Here is an 18,383-nt window from a genome sequence, read left to right as displayed (position 1 = left end):
GGGGTCCTTTTATAAACCTTGAAATAGGCTTAGCCTATTCCTTCAACAAGTTTGTATTTCTTAGGGAGGTTGTGTATGCATGTGCACATGTATGTGTGTCTGTGTTTAGAAATCCTTAAGGCTGTTTTGTACTTTTGTTCTAAATATGAAAGTTTAATGACTATATCTTATCATTTTAATAAATACTCTTTTATGAAGAGGCAAACAAGTCTAAATATATTTTAATATGTGTATGTGTTTATATGTACATTGTGTATATATTGTGAATGGGTATATATGGATATGTATTGATATGTGTGTGTGTGTGTGTGTATCTAGTGAATGTGTGTGTCTGTGTGTGTGTGTTTGTGTATAGTGAATATATACAGAGTGATGAATTCAAATGTGGTATCTAAGTGAGCAGCCCAACAAAAGTGCTGCCTCACAGCAAATTATGAGATTAAGTGAAACAGTTGATGTCAAATGCTTAGCACATACTTACTGCTCATTGATTTTCATTACCTGCATATTTATTATTATATCACCACTAGTATAGGAATTCAGAAGAAAAAGAAGACTATGGGTTAGATCAGGGAAGGAAGAAAACATGATTTAAGTAAAACATATTGCATCTATTTTATTTAAAATATCTTTAACCGGGGCACCTGGGTGGCTCAGTGGGTTAAGCCGCTGCCTTCGGCTCAGGTCATGATCCCAGGGTCCTGGGATCGAGCCCCGCATCGGGCTCTCTGCTCAGCCGGGAGCCTGCTTCCTTCTCTCTCTCTCTGCCTGCCTCTCTGCCTGCTTGTGATCTCTCTCTCTCTGTCAAATAAATAAATAAAATATTTAAAAAAAAAAAAAAAAAAAAAAAAAAATAAAATAAAATATCTTTAACCTAAGACTTGAATTGCTAATGCCAGTATTGTGGAGGATACAATACAATATATATAAGTACATATTAATGATATGGTTTCTTTTGTTTCAGGAGCTTTATATTGCTGTAGGAATATCTGGAGCCATCCAACATTTAGCTGGGATGAAAGATAGCAAGGTAACTACACAATAATAATCCTAGAAGAAAAATTACCTTATTTTAAAATTTTGGTTTCCTTCGTTCCGTATAGTTACAGTGTGTACGTTCAACCATTCAGATTAATATTCTGTCTAGGAATAGAAAGAAATATAAGGTGCTGTTCACGGCTTGAAGCTGTACCATTGGTAGGAGAGGCATTGTTATGTCATGGAAAGAAGTGTGACCCTGAGTCCCAACTCTGCCCCTAGCTTACCACATGATGTGTCTTGTCTGTTCCTCAGTTCTTTGCCTAATACATGTATTCATTGATGATGTTTAAGGTCCCTGTCAGCTCTGACCATCTATGGGTAGAAAATTTAGGGTGAATAGAGCTTGATGAGGTTCTGACCATCTAACTAGTTTGTGAAGTTTCTGATCCCTGATTGTCTGCTTCACCCTGGTCCCCTTAAAGTCCCACCTTTATATGGCAGCAAAGCTCCTCTTCTCAGGTATGTTACTAAAGTGTGACAGAAACATTTAGGGTTGGAGCATCTCCATATCTCAGTAATTGTTAGCAATATAGTGTATAGAGGAAACACTGGATGCTGACTTGCTACTTAGGACCATATTGGGAAGCCCTGTTTAAGGATTCTCTGAGCATATATTTCAGAAGGTGACACATTAATTCATGCATACCAATGCACACTTTGAATTATGAACTTAGTCTTTCATGAAGACAGAGATGCTTCTGACACTTCAGCTTTTATCCATTCAGATGGAAGTTTGATATAAAGGTAATAAAACTTTTAACAGGTTTAACTTCTAACTTGAAAAAATACATTCACTACCTCCTTGTAACCTCTAAATGAATTGGCTCAAAACCAGTCAGATTTCACAGTTGGATGGCAGGTTTCTTTACTGAGCTATGAAAACAAGCAGTGCCAGTGGGGAAAATGTTATTGCTGCATTAAAGGGAAAAAAAAAAAACACTCCAACATCAGCAACCTTAAAAAATATTTTTAGCTGGGCGAGTTCAGACATATCTAGAATTCTATTTCTCAAACGATTCTGCCTGCCAAGAAGATCCTGGTAAAAATTGTCATGCCATGGCAACAGGACTGGATTAGGGGAGAGAGGGTCTAGCTAGTATGTTAAAACAAAAAAGGGAACGATTGAAGTAAGGAGACCAGTGTTGGGAACTGTTTATAAGAATAAATTTGAGCCAAGATGTTGTCTGTTTATGCAGTCAACAAATTTATTAAGTATTTACTTTTGTAGTAGATGCAGGAGATGTTTAAATGAAAAAAACAGCTCTTGTCATCACCAACTTGTGTAGGAGATGCAACAATCTCTGGTTATAATTTTGGTTGAGGTCTAAAATGGAATATTAGAGTAATTGGCTTAAATCTAATAATCATACTGCATACAAGTTATAGTTTTAATTAACATCGTCATATAGTTTGAAGAATGAGATTTGATTGTTATATGAAACTATTCGATGTAATGAGAGTACTTTCTGGACTATAAACATATTAATATCATTGATTATAATCTGTGCTTTAAAAGCTGTGTAAGGAAGAGGAGCATGAATTTATAAGGACATATTAGGAGAGCTTTAGAATACAAGCAAGATTTTATGATATTCATTTACAGTTGACAATCCAGGAATATTCTTTTAGTAATTTGAAAAACTGTAACCATCCCAAATCTTTTTTCTTAAATACTTTAATGGTTCCTTGTCCACAGTTGTGTGCTTTTGCTTTAAAAATAACTTTTATATGGTTGGAATGAAAAAGCTTTCACATGATTAAAATGTCAGATGTTTGACTAGGTGGCCTCCAGGAAAATCATTAACATCATTAATTAAATAAATGTCTGCTAGTTCCTGTGAAGCAGGCTTACATATTCCCAGAAGAGAAACACCTCGATGCAAATCAAATGCCTGTGCTTTGAAATGTTTGTACTTGTGACTTTGGATTTGAGGCTCATACTGAAACCATCATTTCTTGTCTCTGACCACACATCTTTTAATACATATGGCATGTTTGACTGGAATAGTAGTAACTTGGACTACCACTATGCTTCAATCTCAGATACTCTGGAATATTTTCATCTTTTTTGAGAGAACCTAGGGGAGTTACACATATGTCTTGTATCCTATATGTTAAGTCAGACTGTATCAAAATTCAATTAAAATATGTTTCAGCTATTCTCATGTGATAGAGTAACAAGCAGGTAGAAACTTAATTTTACTTCTATGGAGATAAATCATCATACTGTATTAAAATAACACCACATAAGAATCAAATATTATAGTCAAAACTTTAATTTTACTTTAATTACAGTGGTGTTTGAAGCATCTGTGGAGGAGTGCCTAGGTGGCACACTTACTTAGTAAAGCATCCAGTGGCTGGTTTTGGCTGAGGTCGTGATCTCAGAGTTGGAGGGTTGAGCCCCACCTTGGGCTCTGTGTTTTGCGTAGTCTGCTTGAGACACTCCCTCTCTTGCTGCCCCTCCCCTCTATATGTGTGCACGTGCTGTCTCTCAAATTAATAAATCAAATCTTTTTAAAAGGGGCGCCTGAGTGGCTCAGTGGGTTAAGCCTCTGCCTTTGGCTCAGGCCATGATTCCAGGGTCTTGGCATTGAGCCCCGCATCGGGCTCTCTGCTCAGTAGGGAGCCTGCTTCCCCCTCTCTCTATGCCTCCCTCTCTGCCTTCTTGTGATTTCTCTTTGTCAAATAAATAAATAAAATCTTAAAAAAAAAATCTATGGGGAATACCAAACCATTTGTAATATATAATCCATTACTAATAAAAGAATAATTGGTACATGTAGCACTGTTTTTAGGACTATTTTGCCTTAGTTTGCTCATCTGTCATTATAATCCTTCACATAAAAAATTTTATAGGAGATAATAGGATCTTTTGGTGGTTCATGTAGGAGACATAGTAATTTATTTGTTGAAAAGGCTGTCCTTTTCTCATTAAATGATTTTGACACTCTGGTCAAAAATCATTTGACCATATATGTGAGGGTTTATTTCTCAGTTCTCTATTCTTATCCCCCAAGTCTATATATCTGTCTTTATGCCAGTACCACACTGTTTTAATTCCTGTAGCTTTGTAGTAAGTTTTGAAATCAGGAAGTGTGGGTCTTCCAGCTTTGCTCCTTTTCTAGATTGTTTTAGCTATTCGGGGTCCCTTGCGATTCCATATGAATTTTAGGATGGGTTTTTTAAATTTTTGCAGAAAATGTCATTGGAAGGACAGTTTCAGTGGATATAATACTTTTGGTCAACAATTTTTTTCTTTTTCTTTTTTTTTTTTTTTTTAAAGATTTTATTTATTTATTTATTTGTCAGAGAGAGAGAGAGGAGCGAGAGTGAGCACAAGCAGACAGAGTGGTAGGCAGAGGCAGAGGGAGAAGCAGGCTCCCGGCTGAGCAAGGAGCCCGATGCGGGACTCGATCCCAGGACGCTGGGATCATGACCTGAGCTGAAGGCAGCCGCTCAACCAGCTGAGCCACCCAGGCGTCCCAACAGTTTTTTTCTTTTAGCATTTTGAATGTATCAGCTCACTGCCTTCTGGATTCCAAAATTTCTGAGAAATCTGTCGATATTCTTATTGAGGATCTCCTGTGTGTGATGAGCCACATGTCCTCATTTTCAAGATTCTCTTTTTATCTTTGGCTTTTGAAAGTTTGATTATAATGTGTCTTGGTGTGGGTCTCTTTGAATTCATCTTTCTTGGAGTTTGTTTAGTGTCTTGGATGTTTATATTCATGTCTTTCATCACATTTAGAAAATTTTCAGCCACCATTTCTTCATTTATTCTTTCTGCGCCTTTTTCTTTCTTCTGGGACTCCCACAGTGCATATTTTGGTTTGTTTGATGTTGGTCCACAGGACCCTTAAGTGCTCTGATTACATTTCTTTAATCTTTTTCTTTCTGTTCTAAAGACTTGTTTCTGTCTTCTGATTGCTTAAATCAGCCTTTGAATCTTTCCAGTGAATTTTTCACTTCAGTTATTATACTGTACAACTCCAGAATTTTCTTTTTGGTTTCTCTTTAGGTTTTGTCTTTTGCTTTTTCCCTTTTGTTCATACATTGTCTTCTTGACTTTCTCTACATCTTTTAATTCTTTGAGTATCTTTAAAATGGTTGTTTTAAAGTCTTTTTCTCATAGAGATGCCATCAGACCTTTCTTAGAAGCAGTTTCTCTTGATTTTGTTTTCCTTGAGTGGTCCCATACTTTCCTGTTTCTTAGTGTTTTTTTTATTTTTTTTGTTGTTGTTGTTGAAAACTGGAATTTGAATCTAATAATCTATTCCTGGAAATCAGATTCTCCTCCTTCCCCAGGGTTTGCTGTTTTGTTGTTGTTGTTTTTATTTATTATTGTTGTTTTTTGGTTGTTATAGGTTGTATATGTGCCAAAGATTAACCTGAGGTATAAACTTAAGATCTTTTTGTGTCCTTTTTGAGCCTGTATGTGAGGTTAGTTTGTATATCCAGTTTCTTCTAAGTGTCCTAGTCTTGAATGTCTGGCTTCCAAAAGGGGAAAAGAACATTGAAGAGAGGCAGAAGTGCTTTGACATTTTAAATCCCCTAGAGGTAACTTTAGCCAGAGGAGGGGAGGGGCTTCTAACAATGGGAGAGGTGCAATAAGCAACATCTTTTTGATCAGTAACAGCAATCCGGAATCAGAGCACAGGTCCCCAGTCCCTGGAGGACAGGGTTCTTTTTGCCCACTCTGTCTCCTGCAGGCTGTGTACAAGCAGCTGCAAGAACATGTGCACAGTTGCTTGCCATTGGGGCAGGGAATGAGTACCTGTTACTGCACTAAGAGCTACAGCTCATGCAAGCCTTCCCCTGGAAGTTGCAAGCATTCAGTAGACTCTAGATTTCCAAAATGGTTACATTAGACAGATTCTGCCAGTGCTGTTGTTAACAGTGTAGGTAGGAAGACAGATTCCTCCTGATGCTTCCTAATTTGCCATCTTCCCAGATTCCTCTCCTCTCATTTGTTACTTCCTAAAACATTGTTTTTCATGTCAGAAAAGAACTTAGAAAAATAATGGCTTAAAACCTTTTTAAATACTGTGATGGGCTAGTGGTGGTGTAGGAGATAATTGTATGTGCAAACCCAGAAATCCCTAAATTTACAGTATTGGCACAAATGAATCAAATTCATCTTATTTAGTAAACATCTTTAACAATATAAATTTATTGTTGGGAGTGTTAAAGTAGAAACATCAATCTGTGGTATGTTTTCTTAATAAAGACCAAAGTCTTTGTTTTTATTTCACAGACGATTGTGGCTATTAACAAAGACCCAGAAGCTCCAATTTTTCAAGTGGCTGATTATGGAATAGTTGCTGATTTATTTAAGGTAAGCTGGCCTTGGGAGAGAGGGCTGTTACCTAGCTTGTCATCCAGGAACCTCTTAGAGTTGGTCAGAGAGGAAGCCATTATAGGAAAACACTGTGTGTTTGTTTGTGTACCTGTGTATCTGTGTATGTATTAATATTTGTACACAGTTTTGAACTGTGAAGTTGTCCTAATAAATACGTGAAGTTTATATAGAGTATTATAACTTTTACCTTTAAGGAGTCCATATTGTCTTTAAAATATCCACATGGCTTTTGGCATCTTGTGTTCTAAGTTAGCACACAGTGTGAAGTGATTCAAGTAATTATGACCGAGAATCATTTGGCAGGTACCTTAAAGAAATTCACATCAAATACCCTTACTCAGAGATTTGCCAGAAATGCTACAGCTTTTCTTTTAAGTTTTATTTGTTTGAGTAATCTCTACACCCACCACAGCACTCAGACTCATGATCCCGAGATCAAGAGTTGGATGCTCTTCCAACTGAGCCATCCAGGTGCCCCCGTGCTGCAGCTTTTCAAGGGAAGATTGGGCACTCAGGTCCAGCTTATCTGACTCAACAAGTATGCTCTGCTTCCTGTGTTTGAGAGTTTAATGCCTTCCTAATGTGATATATGTAGGGAAGAACACTTACTCTGCACTCTCCTACTCTTCACATTTTTGAGTGTTCTTTCTACCCTGCCATCACCCCCATCTTTGCCCTCCCCATGAGCAAAATTACTTTAGTGATACTGATGTGTACCATTTGGCCACATTTAAAGGTTCTTAGCTCATGCCTGGCCTGGTTTATTTCTGTCCCTCAGGGCTTGCCTATAAACTTCCTGGTAGCCTTATGCAGAAATCACTCATGCAGCCATTGAGGCTCTGAAAGTAACACCTAACACTGGGAGAAGTAGGTGGGTTTGCTAGAGTGAGGAACCCCTCGCACAGAATTACAACGAGTTACTGTGGGCTTTAAGAGAGAGGCTGCAGCCTGAGAAGAGAGCCAGGGTAGTCCCCTTGACAAGAGAATTGGTCCATTACCATGGCTTCATCAGCACTTTATATGATCCAGATGAACTAATGAGTGTACTTTGAGAGCCCATTTGTACTTTGAAGTTCATGCTCAAATATATGTTCATGCTCAGTGAAAATGGACCCTTCAACTCCTCATGCAGAGACGAGAATGGGGCTGTTTCCCTGGGTCAGCCTTCCCCTCAGCACCCCCTCCCTGCCTCTGGCCTCCCAAAGAGCCTATATCTTGCCCTAGGAAGAATATAGCCCCTCTTCAGTGATCCTGGTGTCCTGTAATTGAAAGTTAGAATTTAGGTAGTTCTGCTGCTCCTGTTACTTGGTTCAGCTGTGTAAGAACAAACAATATTTAATGACAGTCATTTGACCACTACAGTAACATCAGTGGGAGGAAAAGTTAGTATGAAAGAGAAATTTTTAAAAAGTTTCTGTACAAGGATAACTTTGTTCAGGCTGCTAGCATTTAGCTACAGTGAGAAGCTTAAAGGAGTAAAGACCTTGTAATTAAAAATGAAACACCTCTGAACCCTCACCAGGTATCGGGTTGACGTGTTTGGAAACAGACATCTACTGTAGTTGCCTTATATTTTTCTCCAAGTGAATATTTAAATAAGTTTATAAGTAATTTTGCTTATTTTGCAATACATTTTTCTGTTTTCTTGTGTACTATATATTGCAACCTACAGAGTGGGCTTCCTTGATAAATGGATGAAGTGTTAGACAATTGGAAATTTGTGATGTTTATATAGTGGATACCTGCCTTGGGGGCAAGACCATCTTTGTAGCAATTATTGATGGAATGGTCTCATAATGCCTCTTGCATTAAGGGCAGCTCCCAGGTTGAACATGAAAGAGAAAGTATGTGAGCGAGTGAGGGTTGTGTGCATGCTGAGAGAGGTATTTTGGTGAGAGTCCTAAGACAGTAGAAGTGGAAAGGAATTTCAAGAATCAGTGAGCAGATTTCTAACCAGAGATTCTCAAGCTATTTTTGGTGTTTTAAGAAGCCCGCATTTGATAATGTGTTTGGACTATTTGTTAATAGCTAGAATTATATTAAGGTAGTGGTTACCTCATACTCAGAAGTTCTGAACACAGGTATATACACCTTTTTTTTTTTTTTTTAATTTTTAAAGACCTTTATTTATTTGACAAACAGAGATCACAAGTAGGCAGAGAGGCATGCAGAGAGAGGAGGAAGCAGGCTTTTTGCTGAAAGAGCCCGATGTGGGGCTCGATCCCAGGACCCCGGGATCATGACCTGAGCCAAAGGCAGAGGCTTTAACCACTGAGCCACCCAGGTGCCCCGGTATATATACCTTTTGATTAATATAAAGGGAGAAAAGTTAATCCTTTAAAAAGCAGTCTGTGGGGAGAAACAGATTAGATTATGAAAATATTAAAAATCTGCTTGGGAGCAGTTGGCTAGCTTGGTTAGTAGAGCATTTGACTCTGGATCTCAGGGTTGTAAGTTCAAGCCCCACGTTGGGTGTTGAGATTACTTAAAAATAAAATTTCAAAACAAAAAAAAAGCAGTGCTGCTTGAGTTGTAGCCTCCTGGTTGCTACTACATGTATAAGACAAGTGATATGTTCTTTTTAGGTTGTTTTCCCAGAGAGATGTGATTTGTGGAAATTACTCAGCAAGTTTTTGGCACAATTAAGCCAGGCTCCTGATTCTGTTCTTTTACTCATCACCCTGCCTTTCTAACTCATCAGGGACTCTGGCCAGGTGGTTCACCAGGACTCCTCTACCCTTGATAAGTTGCAGTAAAAAGGACCTCACCTTTGACAGACTCTAGGAACCTAGACAGTATCTATCAAATTGTTTTTTCAGTTGAAATTAGAATGAATATGGCACATGAATATTAGTAATTCTGACTAAAGAATGGACAAGGTGGTGTAGTGAATAAGCTCCTCAGGGCCATGCTCTGTTTTTTAAAAATCAAATATTTAAAGGTATAACAGCACATAAAAATATGGCTATGCAAATTATGAATGAGTTAGCATTATCTATTTCAGATTAAGATTTTAAAGAAAATAGTTTAAGTCAGGGGCACCCACCTGGCTCTTGATCTTGGGATTTTAAGTTTGAGCCCCAAATAAATTATAATAAAATCTTTGTTTTTATTTTTTTAGAGAGGGAGGAGGGGTGCAGAGGGAGAGAAAGAATGTTAAGCTGGCCCCACACCCAGTGCAGAGGCCCATGCAGGACTTAATTTCACAACCCTGAGATCATAGGAGTTGGATGCTTAACAGACTGAGCTACTCAGGCATCCCCAAAAATAAAATCTTTAAGAAAAAAAAAGAAAAAGAATATCATGAGTGACATAATAGTTGTGCAAAAAGGACTTTTTAAGACTGAATTTCTGTGTAAAAATTTTAAATTTCAGACTATCACATAATAGACTAATAATGCTCTGAATGATATGGTATCCACCAAACTTTATTATGTCTGGAGTAAAAATGTGTATGGATTTTAATTTTTAATTATTGTTTTACTTCCTCCTTCTAATAATCATGAGTTAGAGACATGAGGGTTTTTTTTTCTTTCTTCATATAAGGAAAATAATACAGTACAGTAGTTAAGAGCTTTAATTCAGATTTTGTCTTGGCCACATACTAGTTAAATTATCTTGGCCAAGTTATTTAATTTTTCTGAATGCAAGCTTCCTCAAAAGTAATATAAATATACTACGTACCTTACAAGGTTGTATTGAAGGTTAAATGAGATTATACTGTACCTAGTACAGTCTGTGTTAATATTAAGCTCCCTATTTATATTTCCTTTCATACAGGTATAATAAGTGTTCAATAAATGGTAAATATTATAATCAGAGTCAGAGTGACAGAGTATGGGATACTACGTGACTGGTGGTTGTTTTTTTATATAGCTTTCCTGAGATTTAATTCATAAATCATAAAGTTTCACCCTTTTAAAATGTATAGTTCAGTGATTTTTAGTATATTAGGAGTTATGTAGCCATCAACTATCTAATTCCAAAACATTTTCATCACACTGAGAAGAAACCACAAACATATTTTCAGTCATTTCCTGTTCCCCCACTCTCCCCAGACCCTGGCAACTACTAATCTATTTTGTGTTTCTATGGATTAGCCATTCATGGACATTTCTTATAAACAGAATCATGTAATATATGGTCTTTTATAGCTGGCTTCTTTGCATAATGTTCTAATGTGCTAAATAATATCCGTTGTGTGGATATGCCTCATTTTGTTTATCCATTAATCATTTGATGGACATTTGAGTTGTTTCTACTTTTTTGCTATTATAAGTAATGCTGCTATGAGCATTTAAGTTTTCATGTAGATATATGTTTTCATCTTGTGTGGGTACATATATAGGAAAGGAATTTTTGGGTCACTTGATAACTCTTATTTTTAACATTTTGAAGAACTGCCAGCCTGTTTTCCTAAGTGGCTGCCCTATTTACATTCCCACCAATAATACTATTCCCAATAATAATGTTTCTTTTCTCTTCTTTCTTTCCTGTCCTTTCCTTTCCTCTCCTTTCTCCCCTCCCCTCCTCTCCCCTCCATTCTCTCCTTTTCTTCACCCCCTCCCTCCCCCTCCCTTCTTTATTTGTTTATTGTATTATTGACTTTATTAAACAAGTCATGTATCAGATAGCATCCATTTAGCAAGTAGAGGGGGGAGCTCCTGTCTTTTCACATTCTTTATGTCCTCTGATGCACAAAAGTTTACATTTTGTTGAAGTCCAGTTTATCTATATATTTTTTATTGCTTTCCCTTTAGTAGGTGTCCTATATTCCTATATGTGAAACTTCTGCCTAATCCAGTACAGTGATTATAGGCCTACAAGTATCTGTTCAAGTCCTCACTTTCATTTCCTTTGTGTGTATGCCTGGGGATTGCTGGGTAATATGGTAATTCTGTGTTTAGCTTTTTGAAGAACTTCCAAACTGCTTTCTCTAGTGGCTGCACCATTTTACATTCCCACCAGCAATGTGCAGGCCTTCCAGTTTTTCCGCATCTTTGCTCACACTTGTTACTTTTTATTTTTCAAATCAGAGCCATCCTGGTAGGTATGAAATGGTATCTCATTGTGGTTTTGACTTGCATTCCTTAATGACTAATGATGTTGAGCATCTTTTTATGTGCTTACTGGCTATTTGTGTAGCTTCTTTAGAGAGATGTTTATCCAAATCTTTTGTCCTTCTTTAATTGAATGTGTGTCTTTGTTCTTGAGTTGTAGGAGATCTTTAAATATTCTGGATATTAACTCTTAACAGATACATAATTTCCAAATATTTTCTCCTATTTTGTAGGTAGATTATCCTTTCACTTTCTTTATAATTACCCCTTGGCACAAAAGTTTTTAATTCTGATGAAGTCCAGTTCATCTGTATTTTTCTTGTTACTGTTGTTTTTTGGTGTCATATCTGAGAATCCATTGCCAAATCCAGAGTCTTGAAGCTTTAGCCCTAAGTTTTCTTCTAAGAGTTTTATTTTAGCTCCCATAGTTAGGTCATTGATTGATTTGGGATTAATTTTTGCATGTGGTATGAGGTGAGGTTCCATCTTCATTCTTTTGCATGTTGTCACAGCACCGTCTCTGTTGGAGAGATTCTTATTCCCATTCATTGGACTTTGCATACCATCTGTTTTTTAAAACTTTTTCTACTTCTTCCTATCATAGCTGCCCATTAGAGTCATTCTAACCCCTTATGCTCTCTCTCTGGAACTTGCAGGGTTTATCTCTGTCTGCCTCCTCAGTTTTTGTCCAGAATCCTTTTCTCCTCCATGTTAATGTTCTGATTTTTCTGAGCCCACACTTAATCTCTTCCTTAGAACCCCTGGATTTTGAGCATTTAGTGCTATTCTTCTCATCTTCTTACGTTACAGTGTAAGACGGGTACATTTTTGGTTGTGTGGTTCATAGATCTCGGTCTTTTCTCCCCAGCTAGGGGGTAGAACTCCTTGTGGGCAAGAATTACACCTGAACTTTATTTCCCATGGTGCTCACTCTGGGGGAATACTAATTAAATGACTCGAATGTAGTTGTGTTTTTTTGTTTGTTTGTTTGTTTGTTTTTTATAAACATATATTTTTATCCCCAGGGGTACAGGTCTGTGAATCACCAGGTTTACACACTTCACAGCACTCACCAAAGCACATACCCTCCCCAGTGTCCATAATCCCACCCCCTTCTCCCAAACCCCCTCCCCCTGGCAACCCTCAGTTTGTTTTGTGAGATTAAGAGTCACTTATGGTTTGTCTCCCTCCCAATCCCATCTTGTTTCATTTATTCTTCTCCTACCCACTTAAGCCCCCATGTTGCATCACCACTTCCTCATATCAGGGAGATCATATGATAGTTGTCTTTCTCTGCTTGACTTATTTCGCTAAGCATGATACGCTCTAGTTCCATCCATGTTGTCGCAAATGGCAAGATTTCATTTCTTTTGATGGCTGCATAGTATTCCATTGTGTATATATACCACATCTTCTTGATCCATTCGTCTGTTGATGGACATCTAGGTTCTTTCCATAGTTTGGCTATTGTGGACATTGCTGCTATAAACATTCGGGTGCACGTGCCCCTTTGGATCACTATGTTTGTATCTTTAGGGTAAACACCCAGTAGTGCAATTGCTGGGTCATAGGGCAGTTCTATTTTCAACATTTTGAGGAACCTCCATGCTGTTTTCCAGAGTGGCTGTACCAGCTTGCATTCCCACCAACAGTGTAGGAGGGTTGCCCTTTCTCCGCATTCTCGCCAGCATCTGTCATTTCCTGACTTGTTGATTTTAGCCATTCTGACTGGTGTGAGGTGATATCTCATTGTGGTTTTGATTTGTATTTCCCTGATGCCTAGTGATATGGAGCACTTTTTCATGTGTTATAGTTGTGTTTTGATTTCTATCAGTAGATTGTCTTATTTTATTTTTTAAAAGATTTTACTTATTTATTCAACAGACAGAGATCATAAGTAAGTAGAGAGAGAGAGAGGAGGAAGCAGGCTTCCCACTGAGCAGAGAGCCCGATGCGGGCTCGATCCCAGGACCCTGGGATCATGACCTGAGCCGAAGGCAGAGGCTTTAACCCACTGAGCCACCCAGATGCCCCTAAATTGTCTTATTTTAAATGTAAATTCACTTTCATCTGGTCTTACTGACTAGAGAGCTGGGCCTGCACTATCTAAAATAAAAATAAGAATCCGAATCTCTGAGTTAGTGCTCAGGCTGTCAGACATGCAGTGAACTTGAGTGGCATTTTTCTTTTCCTTAACTGATAAGGCATTGTGTAATATGCTTGGAAAGTCTGAGGTTGATCTAATAAAAAAGGATATAGATGGTGGACAGAGTGCCTTTAGCCCTTTTTGGGGGGTTGTAGCAGGGAGACATTCTGGAAGATTTTTAAAAATTATATGTTCCAAATCAAGTTAATGTTTAAAAGTTAATGTTTCATGTTAATGTTTAAAAGAAGTTGGGCTCTAGCCTATTTTTCATGAAACACATAGGTCCCACAAGAGGCCTCTTTAGCGTGTCATCTGTGTGCCTGGCATCAGCTCATGGACTCTCCACTGAGCAGAGCTGGGAGAAGTGGTGCCAGCTCTTAGTGCTGCCCCTGAGCTACTGCCCACTGGCTCCATGGTAAACATGGGCCTTTAATAGGCTGGAGACAAAGTGACATTCGGAGGAAACAACATGTTGACAATTTCCTTAATAAATTTTGTACGAACACATTATTTCCACCTAATGGAAATGTAGCTCTCTTAAATAATTGAGAGGCTGTATTCATCAGTGGCGAGTTCAGCTGGGATCTCTCCGAGCTAGGACAGTCGACAGCCCCGTGGAAGACTGGGTAATTGATATTTTACACAGATGGCTCAGCTAGTTTTCAGGTGGGCTCCATGTGACACCACCTGCAGTCCCCGTGCCCAGGGCGCCTGTGCTGTCAGGCTACCCCAAAGCAGCTCCGCGTGGAAAGCTCCAGTTGCAGCCACTGAACTGCGGAGACTAAGAGTTAGTAATTCATCTTTTTTAAAATGGGAGCCAACTTGGTCAGTTTTTCCTCGCTGTGGTTTCTTACTCTGTCTGCTGACCAGACACCGCATTAGCACAAGGCCTTTAACAGAGGATGATGAAACTGAATGTTCAGCATGCAGCTCATTCTTATGTGCCAAAAGATAGGAACGTGTGCTGAGGAAGCAACTACAGTGTTTGTCGAATGACAGATGTGTAAGCAAATGAACAATGAGAAAACAAGTGCTAGAGCAGATTGACGGGGTCATGTCTGAATATTGCTGTGGACTTTGAAGGAAAGGCAGGAGAGCAGTAAGGGTAGGAAGAATAACCAGAAATCACAGAGGTGAAAAATACACATTACTCTCCTCACAGAAGAAAAATTGGACTCCTGTTTCTTGTGGTGCCTTTCTGAGGTTTGTGATTATGTCAGAAGGTTTCCTAGTCAGGGCGTCTGGGTGGCACAATCGGTTAAACATCTGATTCTTGGTTTCGGCTCAGGTTATAATCTCAGGGTCATGATCTCAGGGTTATGAGGTCGGGCTCCACGGTCAGTGTGGAGTCTCTTCATGACGCACTCTCCCCTGGGCGCCTGGGTGGCTCCGTCACTTAAGTGTCTGTCTTCGCTCACGTCATGATCTCAGGGTCCTGGGATAGAGTCCCTCATCGGGCTCCCTGCTCAGTGGGAAGTCTGCCTCTCCCTCTCCTCAGCCCCCACCCCCCCAAAATAGAAAAATAAATCTTTATTTATTTAAAAAAAAAAAAAAAAGAAAGAAAGAAAGAAAGTAAAGTTCCAAGGCAGTGTGTACACTCCTGATCCTGCCAGCCGTGTGTCTGGGTGGTCTTCCCTTCAAAGGCTGTAGTCTTGGAGTGCCCGGGTGGCTCTGTCGGTTGAGCGTCTGATTCTTGATTTCAGCTCAGGTCATGATCTCAGGGTCATGAGGCCAAGACCGCCCCCCCCCATGGGGCTCTGTGCTCAGTGGGGAGTCTTCTTGAGATTCTCTGTTGACCTGTGCTCCTCCCCCCACTCATGCTCTCGCCTCTCTTTCTCACTCCCTAAAGTAAATAAATCTTTAAATGTAGTCATTCCACAGACCCCACATTCTCACAGATAAGAGGAGAGCCTAGAGGAACATGTTGGGGATGGGGACACACCTCGAGCCTCAGCAGCAACGCGCGTAGCTTCTTTTGGCTTCTGTATACTTTTTTTAAAAAAATATTTTATTTATTTATTTATTTAGAGTGAGAGCAAAAGAGAGAGCATGAGCAGGGAGAGAATCTTCAAGCAGACTCCCTGCTTGTGTGGAGCCCAACTCAGGGCTTGATCCCTTGACCCTGAGATCATGACCTGAGCTGAAATCAAGAGTCAGACGCTCAACCGACAGAGCCAGCCAGGCGCTCCAAGACTGCAGCCTTTGAAAGGAAGACTACCTGGACACAAGGCTGGCAGGACCAGGGGCACACACGCTGCCTCAGCGCCCCATCTCTGTGTACTTCCTATAGAGCTGTGACCATATCACACTGAAGGCTCAAGTTGCTTAATGACTTTTTTTGTTTTAATTTGCAGGTAGTTCCTGAAATGACTGAGTTGTTGAAGAAGAAATGAGTTACAGTGTTTTAAGAAGGAAAATATATCAAAGTATTCAACTGAAATAGAAATTCATGGCTATTACAGTAATCATTGGAAAGTATGGAGAGCTACATATCATAATTTGAGAAAAAAATTCTTACAGATGCCAGAATGCTTTTTTATGAGCCTGTTACTATATTTCTTTTAATTATTTGTGGCTCCAAGTAATAATTTTTTAAATTTTTCTAATTCTGTAAAAAATATATAATAAAACATTTCCACGGCTTTAAAACTACTAACAGAAATATGCCTAGCTTTGTAAAGAAAGAAAATTGAAGAAATGGGGTGAAAATTTATTTTTTCTCTGCCTGTCTTTTTCATGGAGGATTCTGTGATTTTTGTTTGTTTGTTTGTTTGTTTGTTGTTTATTTATTTGACGGGGGGGGGGGACACAAGGAGGGGGAGTAGGAGAGGGAGAAGCAGGCTTCCAGTGGAGCAGGGAGTCCGACATGGGTCTTGATCCCAGGACTCTGGGATCATGACCTGAGCTGAAAGCGGGCGCTTAATGACTAAGCCACCCAGGTGCCCGAGGACTCTGTGTTTAGGCAAGATTGTGAACATGATTGTTCTCTCCAGACTAATCATTTAATTTAGTTGTTGAGAGAAGGGACCTAGATTGGCAAATTCCGAGTTAAAAAAGCATGGCCACAAAGCATGAATATTAACTTAAATATACTCCAGTCTTCAGAAAACCTTAATAGGACCAAAGCAGACCCAACTTAAACCTGAACTTGCTGAATGAATTTAGTTGGCTTACATTAAATTTAATTTTCCATTTCATTTCAAAGTTTTGTCAGCTTATAGGACTTTGTGTCTCGGAAGGAGAGGGGAGAAGGACGGGCTGTGGTGATGCAACATGGCCTCTTACGCTAACAGATAGTGTGATTAATATAAATGTTTAATTCCTGCTCAGAGAATGCTTTGGCTTTTCTCTGGCCCTCCTGATGCTTCCTTTGAGCTGTCTTAGAAAACAGCCAAGCATGTGAGATGACCATATGTTTGTTTAGCTTTGGCATTCTCCCTCTGCTGCCCTGAGGCATGACTGAGATGGAGAGTGTCACAAGGGCTAGAAGCCAGTGTTCATGCAGGCCCAAGAACGGGGGCTGGGGAGGCTTTGGTCTGTACTGTGGGAGGGTGTCCTGGAAAGGTTCTGGAAAGGCCCAGGTCAGCCCCTGAATAACATGAAGACAGCTGCCACCTGAAGCAGATCTGCAGAAGGTACAGTAGTTAACAGACTAAGGACGACAGCAGGGAGGAGCTGGGAAGTGGCCAGTGGTACAAGAGGGGATGGGGCAGAGGTGGTCAGCCCGTCCCTCTCTTTGGCCATCCTGGGGCTTGGCTTCTTGAACTCTTTGATTTTGTCACAGTCACTGGCTTTTGAAACACTTTTGGAAGTTAAATGTCTCTGGGATTTCAACCTTCTTGAACCTAATAGGATGAGAAGATAGCAATAAAATGAACCACAGCATCCTAGAGTGTCAGAGCTGAGCATGACCATCTGGTTCAGCATCCCTGTTCACAAAGGATTACTGAAGCACAACCAAGTGACTTGTCCAAGGCCATGTGGTTTGAACCACTCTTGTGAACATAATTCCCATATAGAGTTGTTGGGTTTGAGGCTCTTCCCAGCGGAACTAACCTTGCTTATCAGGGCCTTCTCCATTTACCCTGTTGACACTATAACTTGGGGAGAGGAGAAATGTGAAGGTGCCATGGTAGAGGTACCCTGAGTCTAGGGTATGCTGGCTCAGGGAGGACCAGTCCCGGGTGGTACATTTGCATGGCTCCTAGCCTTGAAGTGGAATTGATGGTTCTTTCTCTCCGTGTCCTCCTGTCACGACTGCCATGTCCCACCTTCAGGCAGTTCACTCCAGTTTTACTGGGTACAACTCATCATCACAGTAGCACTGAGTGGCGCTTACTGTGTGCTAGGCGCCACAGTAATGCTGTACACATACCGAACCCCTGCTGTCCGCAACACCCTTAAGATTGATGCTATGATTACCATCCCTGTTTTACAGACATGGAAGCTGAGGCACTGCAAGTTCTGTAACTTGCCCAAATTCAGATCACCTGTAATGAGAGCCAGGGTTTGAAACCAGGAAGTCTGGGTCAGAGCCATGGTTTTACCAGTATATGTTTCTACCTCACCTTGGCTCAAGGAACAGGGGGAGTCACTGCTCAGTAAAAGGCACTAGTGCTTGGTGCCGGTGGACAGGGCACACATTCAGGATCCTCGCTGGGGAGGAGACCCTGTGCTCTGGGCTTGTTTCTCCAGTGGGATTTTATTCAGTTCTAAAAGCCCTTCTTAAGTGCCCACATAGAGTTCACCTTAAAAAGGCAGCTGTGTGAGGTGG

At 39.8% G+C, this 18,383-nt stretch overlaps 1 protein-coding gene across 1 annotated transcript in view; it reads left to right on the top strand.

Moving 5' to 3' along the window:
* ETFA (electron transfer flavoprotein subunit alpha) overlaps positions 1-16,271 on the top strand; it is an 86,238-nt gene extending 69,967 nt beyond the window's left edge. Inside the window, exons 10-12 of the mRNA XM_032342348.1 lie at positions 965-1,030; positions 6,299-6,379; positions 15,964-16,271. Of these exons, the coding sequence (XP_032198239.1) occupies positions 965-1,030; positions 6,299-6,379; positions 15,964-16,002 (186 nt within the window). The 3' untranslated portion in view covers positions 16,003-16,271. The remainder of the gene's footprint in view (positions 1-964; positions 1,031-6,298; positions 6,380-15,963) is intronic.
* The last annotated feature ends 2,112 nt before the right edge of the window (positions 16,272-18,383 follow it).

Source organism: Mustela erminea, chromosome 5 (genome assembly GCF_009829155.1).
Source record: "Mustela erminea isolate mMusErm1 chromosome 5, mMusErm1.Pri, whole genome shotgun sequence".
NCBI lineage: Eukaryota > Metazoa > Chordata > Mammalia > Carnivora > Mustelidae > Mustela > Mustela erminea.
This window is presented reverse-complemented; position numbering and strand designations above follow the sequence as displayed.